The sequence below is a fragment of the Azolla caroliniana genome, unplaced genomic scaffold (assembly GCF_043228905.1).
Source record: "Azolla caroliniana isolate FFs.n. ecotype wild unplaced genomic scaffold, voAzoCaro1.0.p SCAF_7, whole genome shotgun sequence".
Classification (NCBI taxonomy): Eukaryota; Viridiplantae; Streptophyta; class Polypodiopsida; order Salviniales; family Salviniaceae; genus Azolla; species Azolla caroliniana.
Genome location: NW_028230442.1, coordinates 3,416,997 through 3,433,512, shown reverse-complemented (window position 1 = coordinate 3,433,512; position 16,516 = coordinate 3,416,997). Strand labels below are relative to the sequence as shown.

Genomic DNA, 16,516 nt, shown 5'->3' with positions numbered 1-16,516 from the left:
TTCGAAATAATGCCTTGTGCCTCCTTTTATAGTGTTCTAAGGAATACTCCTGAAGTTTCTAGAATGTTCCAGAGAAATCTGGAATATACATCAATTTTCTATAATAAAACATAAATAAAAATAATATTCTATGTATTACAATGTATAGTCTAATGGTCAAGAGCTCGACCCATGTAGCATAAGGTCATGGGTTTGAGTCTTGCCATATCATGATAGCAATGGGCCTAATTTTGGCTCAAATCGAACCGTTAAACCGTGGCTTAACGGTTTATAGGTTTGAAGATAAATAAACAGTTTGGTTTGGTTTCAAATGTTACTAATAAGTTTCGGTTCGATTTGGTTTTGAATTTCATGGTTTAGCGGTTTCGGTTTACGTGGTTCGATTTAAAGGTTTATAGGTTAAAAAATACTCCTAAAATTTCCATATAGGCTCTAACTTTTAACTTTTAATTTAAAACCTAGGTTTGAAGATAAATAAGTAGTTTGGTTTGGTTTTAAATGTTACTGATCAGTTTTGGTTCGATTTGGTTTTGAATTTCATGGTTTAGCGGTTTCGGTTTACGTGGTTCGATTTAAAGGTTTATAGGTTAAAAAATACTCCTAAAATTTCCATATAAGCTCTAACTTTTAACTTTTAATTTTAAACCTAAGTTTAAAGATAAATAAATAGGTTGGTTTGGTTTCAAATGTAACTATTCGATTTTGAATTTCATGGTTTAGCAATTTCGGTTTACGTGGTTCGATTTAAAGGTTTATAGGTTAAAAAATACTCCTAAATTTTCTATATAAGCTCTAACTTTCAACTTTTAATTTTAAACCCTAGTTTTAACTTATTAAATTTCATATGCATTATATGTAGAGTCTCCTTTTCATTTATGATGATCAAATATGATAAGTATGATGATCAAATTTATGATAAGTATGATGAGCAAATTTATGATGATTTTCACACACAAATTTATAATAAATATGATGACCAATGTTGTTTGGTTTTGATTTATGATAAACCGGTTTGGTTTGGTTCCAAATTTTCCGTATACGGTTTGGTTTTAAATAGTATGGTTTAACGGTTCGATTTAAATGGCTTTCATAAATTTTAAACAGTTTGGTTTGGTTTTTATTATGAAAAAATGGTTTGGTTTGGTTTCAAGGCCAAGAAACCGAACCCGAGCCGAGCCCATCGCTAATTATGGGGATTGATAGCTCCAATTTATGTTCAAGTACTTTCTGAATCATCTCCATAGATTCTGGATGGTTATGGCAGAGCCTTTGGGAAAGCTTTAGACCAAAATATCATCACGCATCCATCCCTTGTCCCTCCACCACAATGTCTTTACTGAAAGGCTAGTTCATCGAGTCATTATATTTACATGCAAGAGAATATGATGAATTCTCTTCTCCAAAACCATTGCCATGCCTAGACCTTGTCTAAAGCTTGGTGTTGTATAAATTTTATGCAAGTATTAGATGTCCAATGACAATACTTTTCCATGACATGTGAAGATGACATATGGTTTGACCATTGCCATGTTTTAGACGCACATTCAAACTTACAAACATACACAAGGAGCCTTCACATTAATATACCAACAAAAAGAACATGCACTTCCCAAGCATCATTTGCCAATGCATTCATTGATCCAAAAGCTCTAAATATAGGAAAAATAAATAAATTCAACTTCCTTTATGAGCTCGCTCCGAGCAATTACATATAGCTTGTTTGGTATACAATGTCATCGACCTCTCTTACATTTAATGACCAACTTTGCTCTGCACTTGTACATGGAGCATACATATTAGACAGCATTACATGGGTAGAGGCATTATCTTCATCAAGCTCAATCATATGTCTTACAGCACATTCTCCTCCAGCCATGTTAGGGGAATCCTTATAGGTACTTATCAAAGCCATCCATGTTACATATGTCTGCTGAATAGGCATAGTATTAATAAATTCCATTGCCTTTTCGATTAATCCAGCCTTTGCTAACATGTGGATCATACAATGATAATGCTCTTGTATTGGAATGATACCATATTCATCTGTGATGGAAAAAAATAAATTCCATCCATCAACCACAAGGCCATCATGCCCACATGATGAAAGAACACTGACAAAGGTAACACCATCTGGTGGATATTTGTGTCCTACCATTTCTTCAAAAAGTAAAAGAGTCATCTTTGATTGGCCATGTTGGGAAAAAGCCCTGATTATGATGTTCCAGGAAATTATGTCCCATTCGCGCATCTGATCGAACACCTTGTGTGCCGCAGCAAGCATCCCACACTTGCTATACATGTTAATGATTGCATTTTGCACATCAAGATCAAGATCAAATCCCATTTGAATTGCCAGTGAATGGCTACAACTACCTTTCCTCAAAGTTTCTATACTTGCACATGCATCTAGAACAATAACGAATGTCACCTTATTTGGCAAAATTTTCTTTTGTTGCATTTGCTCAAATAGTTGGAGGGTAGAGTTACATTGTGAATAAACAGAAAGCATTGTATTCCATGAAATCAGATTGGGTTGTTGGATTTCATCAAATGTTTTCCTTGCATCCTCTTCACAACTACACTTGCCATACATGTTAACAAGGGCTGTCATGATCATAACATCTCCATAGAATTCACTATTTAGAACCGCTGCATGTACACTTCTTCCCTCCGATAAAGCTTCGGCATTGGCAACTGCAGAGAGTATACAAACAAAAGTGACCTTGTTAGGAGAAAAACCTTTTGATTGAATTTTCTCATATAAGAGAAAGGCCTCATTCTCTTGTCTGTATTGAGCATATGATGTGATCATGGCGGTCCATGCCACTAGGTTACCCTCTGGAAGTTTATCAAGTATGAATTGTGCTGCATCCAGTTTTCCACACTTGCCATAAAAATTTACAAGACCAGCTGCTAAGGATGGATCTGTCTCAAGCCCAAATAATACAATGATATAATGAACATGTTTCCCTTCTTCTATTGCAAATGTGCAAGAGCATGCATCCACCAAAGTCCATAGAAGACTCTTGTCTGGAAGTATGCCCTGTCTTTGCATCTCAACATGAAACAGAATCGCTTGCGCTTCATTGCCATGATAGACATAGGATGTAATCATAGAGGTCCAGGTAATCAGATTTCTTTCCTCCATTTCGTCGAATATTTCACAGGCGGTCTTCAAACAACCACATTTTAAGTACATGTTTAACAACGATGTTCCTAACACAATATTCGATCTTATTTCATCAGTATGAATTGATGCATGTATTCGTTTGCCGGTCATCAATAGTTCTGTGGATGTACAAGCATCTACAGCACAAGCATAAGTAACTTCATCTGGTAACATCCCCTCCAACATCATTCTCTCAAAGAACTGAATAGCCACGCCACCATACCCTTGTTGAGAACATCCTGCAATCATGGTGGTCCACAAAACTATGTTCTGATTAGATGACCATTCAAACAATGCAAGTGCATCTCTAAGAGTATTATTACACTTTGTATACATATTAAGAAGGCTAGTCACCAACATTACCTCTGATTCTAACCCATTACCAATAATTGAAACATGGATTTGTTTGCCTTCGATAGGCCATTGATGAAAAGCACATGCTTCTAGAATGTTGATGAAGGTAACCTTGTTGGCAATGACTCCCTCTTGGTGCATTTGCTTGTATAACACGATGGAATAGTCCTCACTCTCATGATGTGCACATGCCAGGATCATATCCGTCCAAGTGACAACATTCTTAACTTGCATTTCATTGAAGATTCTCTTTGATTCCATGAACATGTTACACCTGCAATACATATTGACAAGGGCATTTTCAGTCACGATGTTATTAGATTCTGTTCCATGGCGTCCGATGACACGGGCATGCATGCGCTTCCCGTCTTGCAATGCAGAGTTTCGAGCACACGAAGAGATGGTACCAGCGAAGATGAACTCATTAGGAAAGAGACATTCACATAGCATTTGATGGAATGCATACATAACCTGATTGTGTTGGCCATGCCTGGCATTTGAAGTGATATAGAAGTTCCATGAGAACTTGTTTTTGTGGTACATGCCAAGGAATGCATCATGAACGTCCAGGACCGAGCCGCAATTTAGATACATCTGAAGGAGGAGGTTATTAAGAAGGAGATTGTTGTGGAGCCCTGTTCTAATGATATGGGAGTGGATCTGTTTCCCTTGTGTGAGGTCTTTCATAGCTCCACATTGTTTCAAGAGAGAAGCCAGCCTTTGGAAGTTAGTTGTATCATATGTCTCTCTGGAGGCCAAGCTCACCATAGCTCTCTCTGTAGCTCACTTTCACATATTCATGTTTATGACACTAGACTCATATATATGTCTGTATGTATGTGTATATATATACATAATACATGTATGTATGTATGTAATAATGTATGTATGTATGCATGCACATTGCATAGTGTGAACCATACGTAGCATACGCGCATTCGCATTCGATGATGTTTCAAACATTCGGGGTATGGTAAACACCCTCGAAGTATTGTAAATACCATACTTTGTATTCACTATTTATTATAAAATAAATTTTTTTAAGGTAAAAAGTGAAAAAAAAAACATAAGAATGTTTTGGTAACATACGCATTCGTTTTGATTTTGTATGATAAAGAATGTTTACCAATGCATTCGAGTATATTACGTACTATGATAATGTATGTATGTATGTATATACGTCTCTGGTTTTGTTCTCTCCAGGAGGTGCCCTTGTCCCAGGCCTCGGAATGGATCATACATACATGTGACCAAAGGCACGGAATTAAGCTTGCATCTCACCCATGGATGGTGCGACATGACTTTATCAATGGGGCAAAGTTCATACCAAGGCTGCCATGGAGACAATAAAAGCATAGCCACTACATCTCCTTCCATTCCAACTTACTGTGAATCATGAGAGCTTTTGATCGGCAAATTATGTTTCGGTTTTGGTAGTCTTAGATGTCAGCAAATGGGTTATGCTCATGATCATGGTAATAATGCATCGGTAACTTAGAGATATGTGCTAAAACATTTGTTTAAGAAGATGTACGATGAACATAGATGCATTAGAACTTACAAAACGTGCTTGGGAAGGTGGCTTGGGCTTTCATTTATGTACTTTCTGCAATATAGCAAACACTTCTTTATATTTTTCGTTCTCTCGACTATCTTATTTATCTAGTCACAATATTAGATAGATGAAACTCTTTTTTTTTTTCTTCTCGCAATTCAATTGGCTAGGCTTAATGGTGTGCTGTCTAGGGCATGAAGTTGACATGTACATCTTTGTTGCACCATTTATTACTTCTTTTATAAATGTGTTGCCACATTGATGTATCAAATATAACACATTTATGGTCTCCAAAAGTTGATGCCACCATCTCAATAATGAATCTCCCTATTTGTTATTGTTTAAGGTTGTCCCATTCCCATAACACCGTGTTAGCTTTCTAATATTGTATGATCCAATATAATGGTTATCAATACTACTCTGAGTTAGTTCCATAAAATAAAGAAGAAATATAAGACAACGCTTTTTTTTTAATCTAAAATGTGTAATGAGTGTCAAATTTTGCTCAAGCAATGGGGATTTGGAAGAACATCATCTCACATTCACTTTGTGGAAAATGATTTTTAAGGTTCACAAATGCTCAAAAGAGACACGAACATGGTATCAAAGGCCAAAAGCTTCAGACTTGACATCTCCTTCAGGAAGAACGAAAAAGGAGACACAGTGCATGCGACTCAGATTAGCATATGAAAGAGATACAAAAGAAGAGGGTCGTGGATCGGCTGTGTAATCGATTGATTAATTAGCGGAGAAGGGAAAAAGGATCAAGATTGGCCAGGGTCATGTGAGAGAGAACATGGGAAGAAAAAGGTCAGGGGGCATTTTGGGAAAAGACAAGGGGAGGTGAACACGTATTTATTTTTCAAGGAGCTTTCTGGTTCGAGAGAAGAGAAGAGAAGCTTCCGGAATTCTCGCGAAAGCACGGGAAGGAGGAAAAACCTTGACCAGAAAGAAACCCTTCTCGTATTTTCAGGAAATACCCGAAATACCCCTCTCTCTCCTATGTAAATTCCAAAATTACAAAAAATGCCCCTCCCACACCCACCCGCCCAAAGGGTTGTTTAGAAATATTGCGAATCATTTCAAATTCTGAGAAGGAAAGAAGGAAGGAAGGAAAGAACGCCATAGCCATGGCCCTGTGATGGGTAGCTGCAGATTGATCGGTGTCCTCGATCCCTCCATCCTCAATGTCCTCAGTGCGAGAGGTATCCTCTCTGCTAAGGTATTTTACCTCCTCTCTTGTGTTTGTGTGCGTGCGTAGTTTTAGGAAGAAGTGATATATATTGTCAGAATGACCTGGTGCTTTTCACTTTTGTGATTTTTTATTCTTCTTAATACGATACCTCGCGCAAAGAAGGCAAAGAATAAGAGATATTTTCTTCGAAATTCGAATGTATATCATGTTTACCAGATAATTGCAAACGTGGAACATTATATGTAATATATTTATTTTTTAATTTATCCGTTCCAACCGAAAAGAGGTTAATTTAGGTATTTTTTTATAGCTGCTATAAGATCTAATATAAGCCATGAAGAAGAAAGTTTCCACAATTTTTTCTGTTCCTTCACGAGCTGAAATGGTAAGGTGATGGTAACTGTTGTTTAGGGTTACTTATGGCAACATTAAGGAATATAAATTTCTTCAGAAGTGCCAGAAAATAACAAATGTGGAACATTATATATATTATATTTTTTTTCACATTGAAAGGAGATTAATTGAAGAATTTTGTAAAGCTGCTATAAGATTTAATGTGATCCTTGAACAAAGTTTCCACAATTTGTTCTTTTTATTCACGATCTGAATCAGTGGCAACATTAGGGAACGCCAATTTCTCCAAGAAGTGTGGGTTATTCAATTGTCCTTCAAGAATTGACGTTGAGAATGAGCAATTGTCCTTCAAGAGTTGTCCTCTAAATGTTGAGATTTCCCATAGACCCCAATATATGTATTTGGAACTATGAATAGTTTATCTTCAACAGCCAAGAAGACCTAAAGAATCCTAGTGTGTATATGAAGTTTTGCCGTAGGTTGTTAGTATATTTAGATCACCATGGAGGTGAGGAATGAAATTCGCGTATTGATCACATCTTCAATATCTGTCCTTACTAGAGATGTGCAGCCTTGTAAGTAATGCAGAACTAGAAGTGCATGTTACAAGGCATTACTAGAAGAATAATTTATTGGCAAAAGCGTTGAGCTCTCTTGGATGCATTATAGTACATCTTTATTCACATGGATTAGTATTGTGATTGAGATTTTTAGCCCCATGAACCCCGAGGTTAATGTTTTTCCTTGAGTGGGAATGATCCAAGGAAGAAGATTCCATTTGTGATCAACATGTATAAATTTTTCTTGGGTGGGGACAATCCAAGGAGGAGGATTCCACTTGTGATCAACATGCATCATTCTTGCAGTGGAGAGAATATAAGGAGGGAGCTTCACATTTGTGATGAAGCTCCTTTACTATTGAGTTGCAAATCCCGCGTGGTGGTTATAAGATATGCAGTGTGTTTTCTTTGCTGGACTTTCTTGTCCTCTTGTAAAATTGCAGCACTCGTGATGTCGAGCCCATTTTCTAACAGCAAGGTGAATCTATATAATTCATATCGAATAATGCATGTCATGTATGTATATCCCTGGCTGTCAAGGCAAATAAGTTCATAGCAAACTAGTGATATTGGGTGATTTGTACGTGGAATTGGGGTTTATTCTGCCCAGCAGAGAGATGACCTGTTTTACATGTTCTGTAGGGGTCTGAGATGTCAAAGTCAGTCTCAACTTCCAAATCTGTGTTGTCTTCAGTTCAGTGGTGACTGAGAGATGTGTACGAACACTTTTGCTAAGTTTTGGTGTGTGACATTATTAATGCAAGGGTGAAAGAGTAATATAGCAACATAATAGACCACAAGGGGGATGTGGGCAGTGAACAGGTAGCCACAGCTCATAAGGATAGTGGCCATTGAGAATGTGGATGGTGTTCAACCATACAACTGATAGGAGAGGCTGTTGAGAAGGGGGCTGGAGAAGGAGCAACATGGCATCAATAAAAGTGTTATGATAGTTGGGAGGTAGTGGTATAGTCACCCATAATAAATTGAATGAGAGTAACGCATTATTAATGGAAGGGCTGAAGGGTGATATAGTGACATAATATACCACAAGGGGGATGCATGCAGTGAACAGGTGGCCACAGCTCGTAAAGATAGTGGCTGTTGAGAATGTGGACAGTGTTGAACCATACAACTGATAGGAGAGGCTGTTCAGAGGGGTTCTGGATGGGGAAGAGAAGGGCTGCAATAGAAGTGTTATGATGGCATGGAGGCAGCACATCAGTGACCCACTACACTGAATGAGAGTGATCTACTTTCAGTACGTTTCTTCTGTTAAATATCTTTGCAATGTTCCAGGCTGAAAAAAGAAATATATAAGAAACCGACTCTTGGGGTGAGGATGTGTTCATACTAGCAACACTTAAAGAACATTCGATATCGAGTGAAGCAACAAAGAAGAGTAAAGGTTTTCCTGATTTGAACTTTACTATGAGTTATCAATCCAAAGTAGTTGGCAACTTTAAAATATTTAGAAAAAACGACAAGAAAGCAAGCAACGGGACAAGGACATCTCCCTACTAGAAACACTTAAAGACTTAAGCAGTATCCAATGAAGCGTAGAAAGAAGAATATAAAGGTTGGCTGGATTAAAACTTGAATATGAGATATAAGTCTGGCAATTGTCAGAACTTAGTTATCAGAAATCTGTATTGTGTATAAAATGATAACCTTTGACTGGAAATCTGCAGTCTAACTTATGATATCACCTCATCTTTTCAACTTAAACCAAGAAGTCAATGATTATCTAAAGATATAGAATGTGTGTTTGTTGTAAAGTAATGAAACAATGTTTTTTTTACTAAAAGATGTGCAAACATGTATTTATAATGAAGCCAAATATGTTTTTGTATCTCATTGTTTTTCTTTTGATAATGTTGTAGGACGTGCTATGCAAACCTGAATTGGATTTAATGGAACTATTGGATCTACCATTGTCGTTGATAAAAGATGTTATAGCACAAATTAGTTTGAAGGCTTGTCCACCATATCGATCTGTAAGCGATACTTCGACTTTAACAATTTATAGAAACTTCAAAGTTGCAACTGATGGTAGTTAGTCATAAGTTTCTCTTACTATTTGCGATATAGGCACTTCTATTATAGTTAGCTTTTGATCTTCTTTTACACTTTGCTTAAGATGAAACAGTGAAAATGGTCTTAATGAGAAGAACCTCATATCTTAATTTTTTTTTGCACAATAAAGTTATGATTAGTATAATGTAAAACTTAAATTGAAACTATGTACAATACAACCATAAAGGAAGGACCCAGTTGTAAAATGTGTACAATGTGCCTGAACTTCTAATTATATATTGAACATCCCAGTTCTTCCGCTGCCTGATGCCATTAGACTTAGAACACGCAGGCAGCAGCATTTATACTCTTCTTGCAACCATTGTCTTTTTCCTTCCAAGGTTCCGATTTCTTTCATTTGTAATCTATAAACAGATTGTGCTTTCTCCAAGCTCTTTTCTAATTTATCTATTTAAGCCCAAGATTGCTCTCTTCCATCACTTACACGTATTCTCCCCATTCCAGGCTTGGCAATATTGAGGTAAAAAAGCCAAGGAATAGTCTAAACTCCTTCATAAATTTATGATTATTGCAAACTTTCAGTCATAGACTAATCCTCAAAATTTTCTTTGCTTGAAATCCTTTCAGCATTTCTAGAGTATCAAACAAAGCTACTCCCCATTATAATTGTGATGTTACAATGAGCACCCCAGTTACTTCCTAGATAACAGAACTTGAAGGAGATTCAGACTTCTAATCTTTTCAAAATCCTCTCGAAATTCTTGTAAGACTCGACTCTTCCAAGGTTTGGATAGTTCGATAATAAACTGAATATGAGTTTCTAAATTTAATCTGAAAATTTCTTCTTGATTCTTCTAAATTTGATAAACATCTCATATATCAACTTTTATATGTCCCATTGGCTCTTATTTCTTAAGTGGACAGTTGCTCATGGATTCTGTTCTGAGATCACATTTAAGTTTTCTCCAGTTTATTGCATTTTCTAATATTTACATTTTCAAGTCTGGCCAAATTATTTGCCTCTCATCACTGATTGGATCGTTTCTGTAGATTCTGCCACTGGCTATACTCTTTGGTTTTTCCTTCTTAAAAGATGTTAATATATCTTTCTTTCCTCTTTCTTTCTTCGTACTATCTGCCACTCCTCTTTTACTTCTAGTGTCTTGGATGTGAGATCTACATTGTTTTCAGGCATGCAAGTTGTGCTGGATTGATGTGAAATCTAAATATATATTTACAGCCTCAATAAATCTATACACTTGTGTGCTTTCGATCTAATGGAAGAGGTTGTAATAAATTGGCTCAATTCTAAGTTTGTAGACATGATGGTTCGTGGATCCTGCAACATAACGTTTAACAAATAAATGCCGCCCCATGGCATTCTGAAATGCCGCCCCATGTTATATTTATTTATTTATTTGGATCTGTATTAGGCATTCACTCTGATGAAAGAAAGGGAAAAGGAGCTTGGTTTTGGACACTTAAGAACACATCTCAATCTTATTGATTCTGCTTTGCATGGTGGGGTCCCCTTTGGGGCACTGACAGAGGTGGTTGGTCCTGCAGGCTTCGGAAAAACCCAAGTAAAACTTCTGAATTTACAATCTGAGTGTGTGTATACATGTTTTGGTGATTTCGTCAATCAATAGCATTTGCAGTCTCAAGTCACATTGAGGTTTACCAGTGGTAATACCAGAGTGTTTTGTTGCGTGTGTGCAAATGCAAGAGGATTAGATTATAATTTGTCTTCTGTAACATTGCTGGCACATTGAACCTCCTCATCATTAAGCATTAAGTTTTTGTGTATCAAAGTGAAAATTCAAGTAATCGTTTTTGCAAGTAGTTAGTGGCATGATTTAGTTTATCCTCTGGAATTATAGACATATATAGGGAGTTCATATGTCAGTTGATTTCATTTTTGACCTTTTATTATGAAGAAACAAATATCATTGCTTTATGACATCCCGTTGGCTTGGGTATATTTAAAATGCTCCTCATGGTCATCACTGGTGATGTTCTACAATTTAACTTTTTTCTTCTCTATCAGTGTAAATAATTTATACTGATGTATATTCGTTTTCACTGTTCCAGTTGTGTCTTATGTTATCGATAATTGCAGTCCTACCAGTAGAATATGGTGGACTTGATGGTAATGTGATATACTTTGATACAGAATGCAAATTCCATCCTGGAAGGTAATCAGTTTTAGATTACAAATGCAGAAAAGGATGCATATCAAATTCAAAGTCTTATTTTTTCCAAATTTCAGGATGGCAGAAATGGCTCAATCCAGATTTGGGCATATCTTTAGTCATAGTGATACATTAAGAAAGGTATTTACTCACATTCCTATTTAAGGAAAAGAGTATATGTTAAAATAGAGAATAAGAATATTAGATTCTATGGAACACTCCTAGAAATGGTTGGCTAATGGGAATGAAATGTGGGATGCTTTTCTTGTCCCGACTTCTTTTGATCCATTTTCTAACAGTATAATTCCTTTAACCTGCTGATAGGACCAATAGGACAAAAACCATTTACATTGCAGTTGGGAATCTTATGTCATCTACTGTAAGTTGAGAGAGTAAAAAAGAAAAAAAGAAATGCAGTGTCTGTAATACATCAATATGGTTGATAAGACCGATCAGGAGATTACAGCCAAAAATGTTGTCCTAGCTATGAGAGAATAACCGAAAGAATGAAATGGGTAGATTACTTATTAAAGTATGCAAGTAGGTGTTTACAAATGGTAACTAAAAGAGAAATATCTAATAAAATTGAAGATGTCCATTATAGGCTGGTCCAGGTGGAGGTGTCTTAAGTCTCAGTTGGTTTTCTCAATCCAGAAAATTGTTAGGTAAAGCCAACTAATTTATTCAAGCTTTAGTCTTACACTGCGTTTTGAATCCAAAGTGACAGAAATGCACACTCTCTCTATTTAGGATATTCTTATAATGTGATGGGGCAAGTCAGATGTCTTATAATTTGGCCTAAAATGTAATTATGTTGTATCCAATGTTAATGGATACGAGCTTCTTTTGATCCTTAACCCAAGTTGGCAAAGATTGGATCAAGTGTCTTTTGCCATGAGCATACTGTATTATATACTCAGTAAATGTTGATGCCTTTCTTGGAATTGATTATGTCAGAGTGCATAAGTAATATTTACTGCCTATGGCACTGAATTTTGCATATATCTTTCCAGAAAAATGTGTATACCTGAACATCTATCAACATGATGTGACTGATATCTTTACATTTTATCATGCTTAGCTAGCCACACGTGTGCTGGTGTATCATCCTTGTTCCTTGGAAGAGTTTGCATCAAGGTGGATTACAAGACTTGTATGGTATTAAAGACATGTTCATGATATGAATATGTTGAATCATAACTCAAATCATGGCTTCTGTCTCCTTTACCTTCTTGGTTCTTTATAAATGCCTGCAGTTTACAAGAGTTAGAGGAGATAATAATTGAAAATCATGTCAAATTACTGGTCATTGACAGCATTGCTGCGCTTATGCAGGGGTAAGTATTGCATTCTTTCTGTTCTTTATTTGATTACGCTATCGGTTTTATAATCACCAGACTTCTTTAACAGTGAATACACCCAAGAAGATATGTCTCGGAAGCAGAGATTATTGGGTCATCAAGCAGCTTTATTGAAGTGAGTCTAACATGATAAATGTTCCAGTTGGGCCACATTGAATCTATATTATTAATTTCTTGGACTTTGGAGAACTTCATTCTGAAATGTGATTTCGGTTTTTGTTAATCAGCATTCTTTTTTATAATCCAGATGATGAAATTCAATCCTTTTCCCCAGTTTTAGGATTAGCTGGGGGAAGGGGGGGCAGATTAATTACTTTGCTGAAGCTTGGAAACACATGCTGAAAGGAAGGTTCAGAAATGAGCTTGAATTTTATCATGTGGATTATGTCATACCTTAATTCATGTGAAAAAGGCTCAAACCTGAATTCTATAAGATTGATTTTAACCCCCATATATTGTTTGTTTTCATTAAATTGGAAGCTATCAGATGTTATTGCATCGGTTCCTTTCTTGATTACTTTAATTCTTTTTGTCAACTTGGATCATACATGGAACATAATAACTTTTGGAATGAACCTTTTATGGTAGTTAAAAGACACTTTCAAAATGCAACATGTCTACTTGCTTTCACAGTAGCCAGTAGTTTAAAAGTTTTTACTATGTAAGACTGTCCTCATTTTAGGTATTTCTATTAGTAAGTCTAATTCATGAAAGGCTTCAGATATTTAGCAGAGTCTTTTCGCATTCCTGTTTTCGTTACAAACCAAGTCAGGACAAGTTCAGGAGATAAAGCTTTAAATATGGGTTTCACATTTGAAGGTGAAGACACATTTATTTGTGTTATAATTACTGATGTTGACACAGACTTTGATTTCGATAATGAGTGTTGTGCAACTATCCACAATGCAGAAACTTGTCAAGAAGATTCAGAAGCTCATCTTACTGCTGCTCTTGGAACCTCTTGGGCTCATGCAGTGAATATACGCCTCATTTTAGAATCTCTTTCAGGTGAGTTGTTGCTTTCTTATGTTGTATAAACTGAAGAATTGATTTTGTCAAGGGAAAAAGTTCACAAGACCCATTTACTTTAATTATTTCTCCCCCCAAAAAAATAAAAATCCTGTAAGTTTTTGTTATTGACTTTGGTCATCACCCTGTTGAGCAGTTGAATGGCCAATCTGAGAAATTATATGGTGAATTCATCTCCCTTTATTTATGTGTTATTCAAGCAAGTATATTCGAGCTTGGAATGATGATGTATTTATTATTAATGGATATGCTTGTTTGTAACAACCAGAGATTATTGCATTTATTATCGTTGGATAATGAAGTCTCTGGTTGAACCTGTTTGTAATGCTTTGTGATAAAAATCTTACACAAACGTTTTTCTACAATATGAAATTCTTTTAATGTATATTTTTGTGAAAGAGAAACTAAAAAGTAAAGGTGTACCTCTAAATCAGGACAAAGGTTTCTGAAGATTGCTAAATCCCCAATATCTGCTGTTACTTCTTATCCATATGAAGTCACTACTGCAGGCCTTGTGTTAAGTGGGAGACAAGAATTTGGAAGAGGTAAGTTTATGCAGATAAATGGTAGAAATGGTTTACAATGAGAATTTTATACTATGATGCTCCATTGTATATCATTTTTGTTGCAAGTGTGTGCTGTTTTGATATTGATTGTTTTTACAGTGCAAAAACTTCAAACTCATTTTAATCTGTGCTATTTTTCTCACTACAGATATTAGAGCTGAAGAAACTGAAGAATTTGAGGTTTAGAAGACGACATTTTTTTGAGAGGAACTTGACGTGGTACATACCCTGGAAATATTTGTTGTTACCATATCACAAAACTTAATATATATATGTATGTATAGTGGACAGGAATAATTTCCAATAGACTTAAGATATTTTTAATTACCAGAAGTATTAGAGTTAATCGAAGGAAAAACCAAATAGTTGATGATTATGTCAATCATACGTTTGTTACTAACACAATGTAAATTGTGAAGTCAAGGTTAACCCCAGGACCTAGGCTTACCGTATTTTTTTGTTGCTTCGGCGCAGTTCAGGATAATGGTATCTTTATTTGTTATTTCTTCAACTTTTTTGGTCTTACCTTAGTCCACTTTGACATCTTCCTCAAAGCAACAATATTGCCTATATGCCGCAATATGCATGACGTACTACGAGATGTTCCCAACCTTGCAATATGCACCGCCAATAGTTAGGAACAGATGAAAATTGTCATATGGGTGTTTGGCAACCTGAATCTGGTTATGAGAAAAAATTTACATGTGATGTATATGGTCTTATGTGGATGCACTTCTACTTAGAATAACTTCAATAAAAGAATAACTTCAATAAAAGGGGATCATGCTTCTAGTCATGGATCATTTTGTTCTGAACAAATGTTAGCACACATGATCATCATTTCTATGCATTGTTTATTATCTATTTGGTTAGAGCTTGAGTATCTATGTTTTATAGGTTTGTTGCATGTGTGCTCTACATCCACAAGTTCTTCTCAAGCACGTATGTGTCCTTTGTCTCTTTGTTGACTTAACATCAAGTTTGACATTATTAGATGGCTTAGTAGATTGTACTAACATAAGCCATAAGAGGTATCCCATCTAAAGTATGTGAGTGTGTAGTCTACATGGAAATCACGTCTAATTAAAGAGCATTAGATTGTTGTGTATAGTTGAGGTTGATGGTTACTTGCTATATATAGGGCTCAAAACAAAATGTAAACTAATAGAACTACAAGCTATTGATCTACATGAAACTAAGCTAGTATTAAGAAGTTTTAATTAGTTCTATCCATAACTACCATCAAGTAGACACATAGTGAACTAGGAAACTAGGAGATTTACAATCTCTAATTATCTTGGCTCTACATATTAGGACTAAATATCTGTAAGGCTTTCTACAATGTAATTATGACTATGTAATAATACAATTCGTGTGTCATGCACTGTTCAAGGTATCAATTTGGGCAGCCATACTTCAATCAATGTACTTAAATGCTGAAATCATGTGAAAATGCAATATCCCAATCGTGCCCTACTAAAGGTCTCACAACATTTAGATACAAAAAGGCATTCTATATTTCTATGAATTACTTGCAGTTGTAAGTCGTTAACAAATGTCATTCTAGCATGTGTGGTTGATCAATGACGGCCTAACATAATGTAAGTGTCAAATAAGGTCCTCTTCTCCTTCTTTCTTGAAAAAATAAGTCGCCTTTTGTATCATGAATAGCTCTTTCCAAGTCTTGACATATTTTATCATTAACTTTATTATTATATTGTTTTTTACATGACACAATTTTGCTCCCTATTGTTGCATTAATTTCAAATCACTATTGCTTATCCACTTTATCTTATAGATTGTGTTGAGCTAGTCTCTAAAAAATCTAGATTATGTAGGATGTGCATCTCAAGGACTACCCATTTGTCCACCTCATGCATTGCATGATCCAAATGGCCTTTGTAGACCTTTACTAGCACCCAAAAATCCATCTATTCCAATAATTGTAAATGTGATTCATAAGTTACCACTATACATTTGATATATTCTATATTTCTTGTAAAAAATATGATAATATATTCATCAATTGAACTATGATTTTCTCACAAACTCTTTTAACATCCCAAAATTTATGTAAGTAGAAGTATCCGACTCTAATTGCAAATTTTGAAAATACAGACAATGATTGGTTTCAGCAAACTACA

At 35.6% G+C, this 16,516-nt stretch overlaps 3 protein-coding genes across 6 annotated transcripts; 1 reads left to right on the top strand and 2 right to left on the bottom strand.

Annotated features, from left to right (window-relative positions):
* Window positions 1-1,677: 1,677 nt before the first annotated feature.
* Window positions 1,678-4,331, bottom strand: LOC147861578 (pentatricopeptide repeat-containing protein At2g03380, mitochondrial-like). Its single transcript, XM_087323037.1, has 2 exons — window positions 3,533-4,331; window positions 1,678-3,408 (listed from the first exon to the last, which is right to left on the bottom strand). Exon 2 carries the CDS (start codon window positions 3,356-3,358, stop codon window positions 1,706-1,708), a length of 1,653 nt encoding a protein of 550 aa, XP_087179163.1. The 5' UTR covers window positions 3,359-3,408; window positions 3,533-4,331; the 3' UTR covers window positions 1,678-1,705.
* On the bottom strand, window positions 3,363-4,210 carry LOC147861579 (pentatricopeptide repeat-containing protein At2g33680-like). Its single transcript, XM_087322410.1, has 2 exons — window positions 3,553-4,210; window positions 3,363-3,439 (listed from the first exon to the last, which is right to left on the bottom strand). The coding sequence occupies exons 1-2, from the start codon at window positions 4,208-4,210 to the stop codon at window positions 3,363-3,365; spliced, it is 735 nt and encodes a 244-aa protein (XP_087178536.1).
* Window positions 4,332-6,181: 1,850 nt separating the features above from the next.
* RAD51B (DNA repair (Rad51) family protein) lies at window positions 6,182-14,877 on the top strand. Of its 4 annotated transcripts, none has more exons than XM_087322864.1 (12): window positions 6,182-6,300; window positions 9,071-9,184; window positions 10,658-10,807; window positions 11,316-11,419; window positions 11,494-11,557; window positions 12,498-12,553; window positions 12,673-12,753; window positions 12,827-12,892; window positions 13,499-13,596; window positions 13,687-13,785; window positions 14,241-14,351; window positions 14,521-14,877. In XM_087322864.1, the coding sequence occupies exons 1-12, from the start codon at window positions 6,220-6,222 to the stop codon at window positions 14,556-14,558; spliced, it is 1,062 nt and encodes a 353-aa protein (XP_087178990.1). In that variant the 5' UTR covers window positions 6,182-6,219; the 3' UTR covers window positions 14,559-14,877. The 4 variants fall into 4 exon arrangements, with proteins under 4 accessions (XP_087178990.1, XP_087178989.1, XP_087178991.1 ...); XM_087322863.1 differs by having other exon boundaries at window positions 12,498-12,574; XM_087322865.1 differs by lacking the exon at window positions 6,182-6,300 and adding an exon at window positions 8,447-8,523 and having other exon boundaries at window positions 12,498-12,574.
* The last annotated feature ends 1,639 nt before the right edge of the window (window positions 14,878-16,516 follow it).

Coding starts and splice junctions, on each gene's coding strand:
- LOC147861578 (XM_087323037.1), bottom strand. CDS start 3,358: ATGATGTTGGAGGGGATGTTACCAGATGAAGTTACTTATGCTTGTGCT.
- LOC147861579 (XM_087322410.1), bottom strand. CDS start 4,210: ATGAAAGACCTCACACAAGGGAAACAGATCCACTCCCATATCATTAGA. Junction 3,440..3,552: donor AATCCATGTTTCAATTATTG/GTAATGGGTTAG, acceptor TCATCTAATCAG/AACATAGTTTTGTGGACCAC.
- RAD51B (XM_087322863.1), top strand. CDS start 6,220: ATGGGTAGCTGCAGATTGATCGGTGTCCTCGATCCCTCCATCCTCAAT. Junction 11,558..12,497: donor ATAGTGATACATTAAGAAAG/GTATTTACTCAC, acceptor TATCATGCTTAG/CTAGCCACACGTGTGCTGGT. Junction 14,352..14,520: donor GAGACAAGAATTTGGAAGAG/GTAAGTTTATGC, acceptor TTCTCACTACAG/ATATTAGAGCTGAAGAAACT.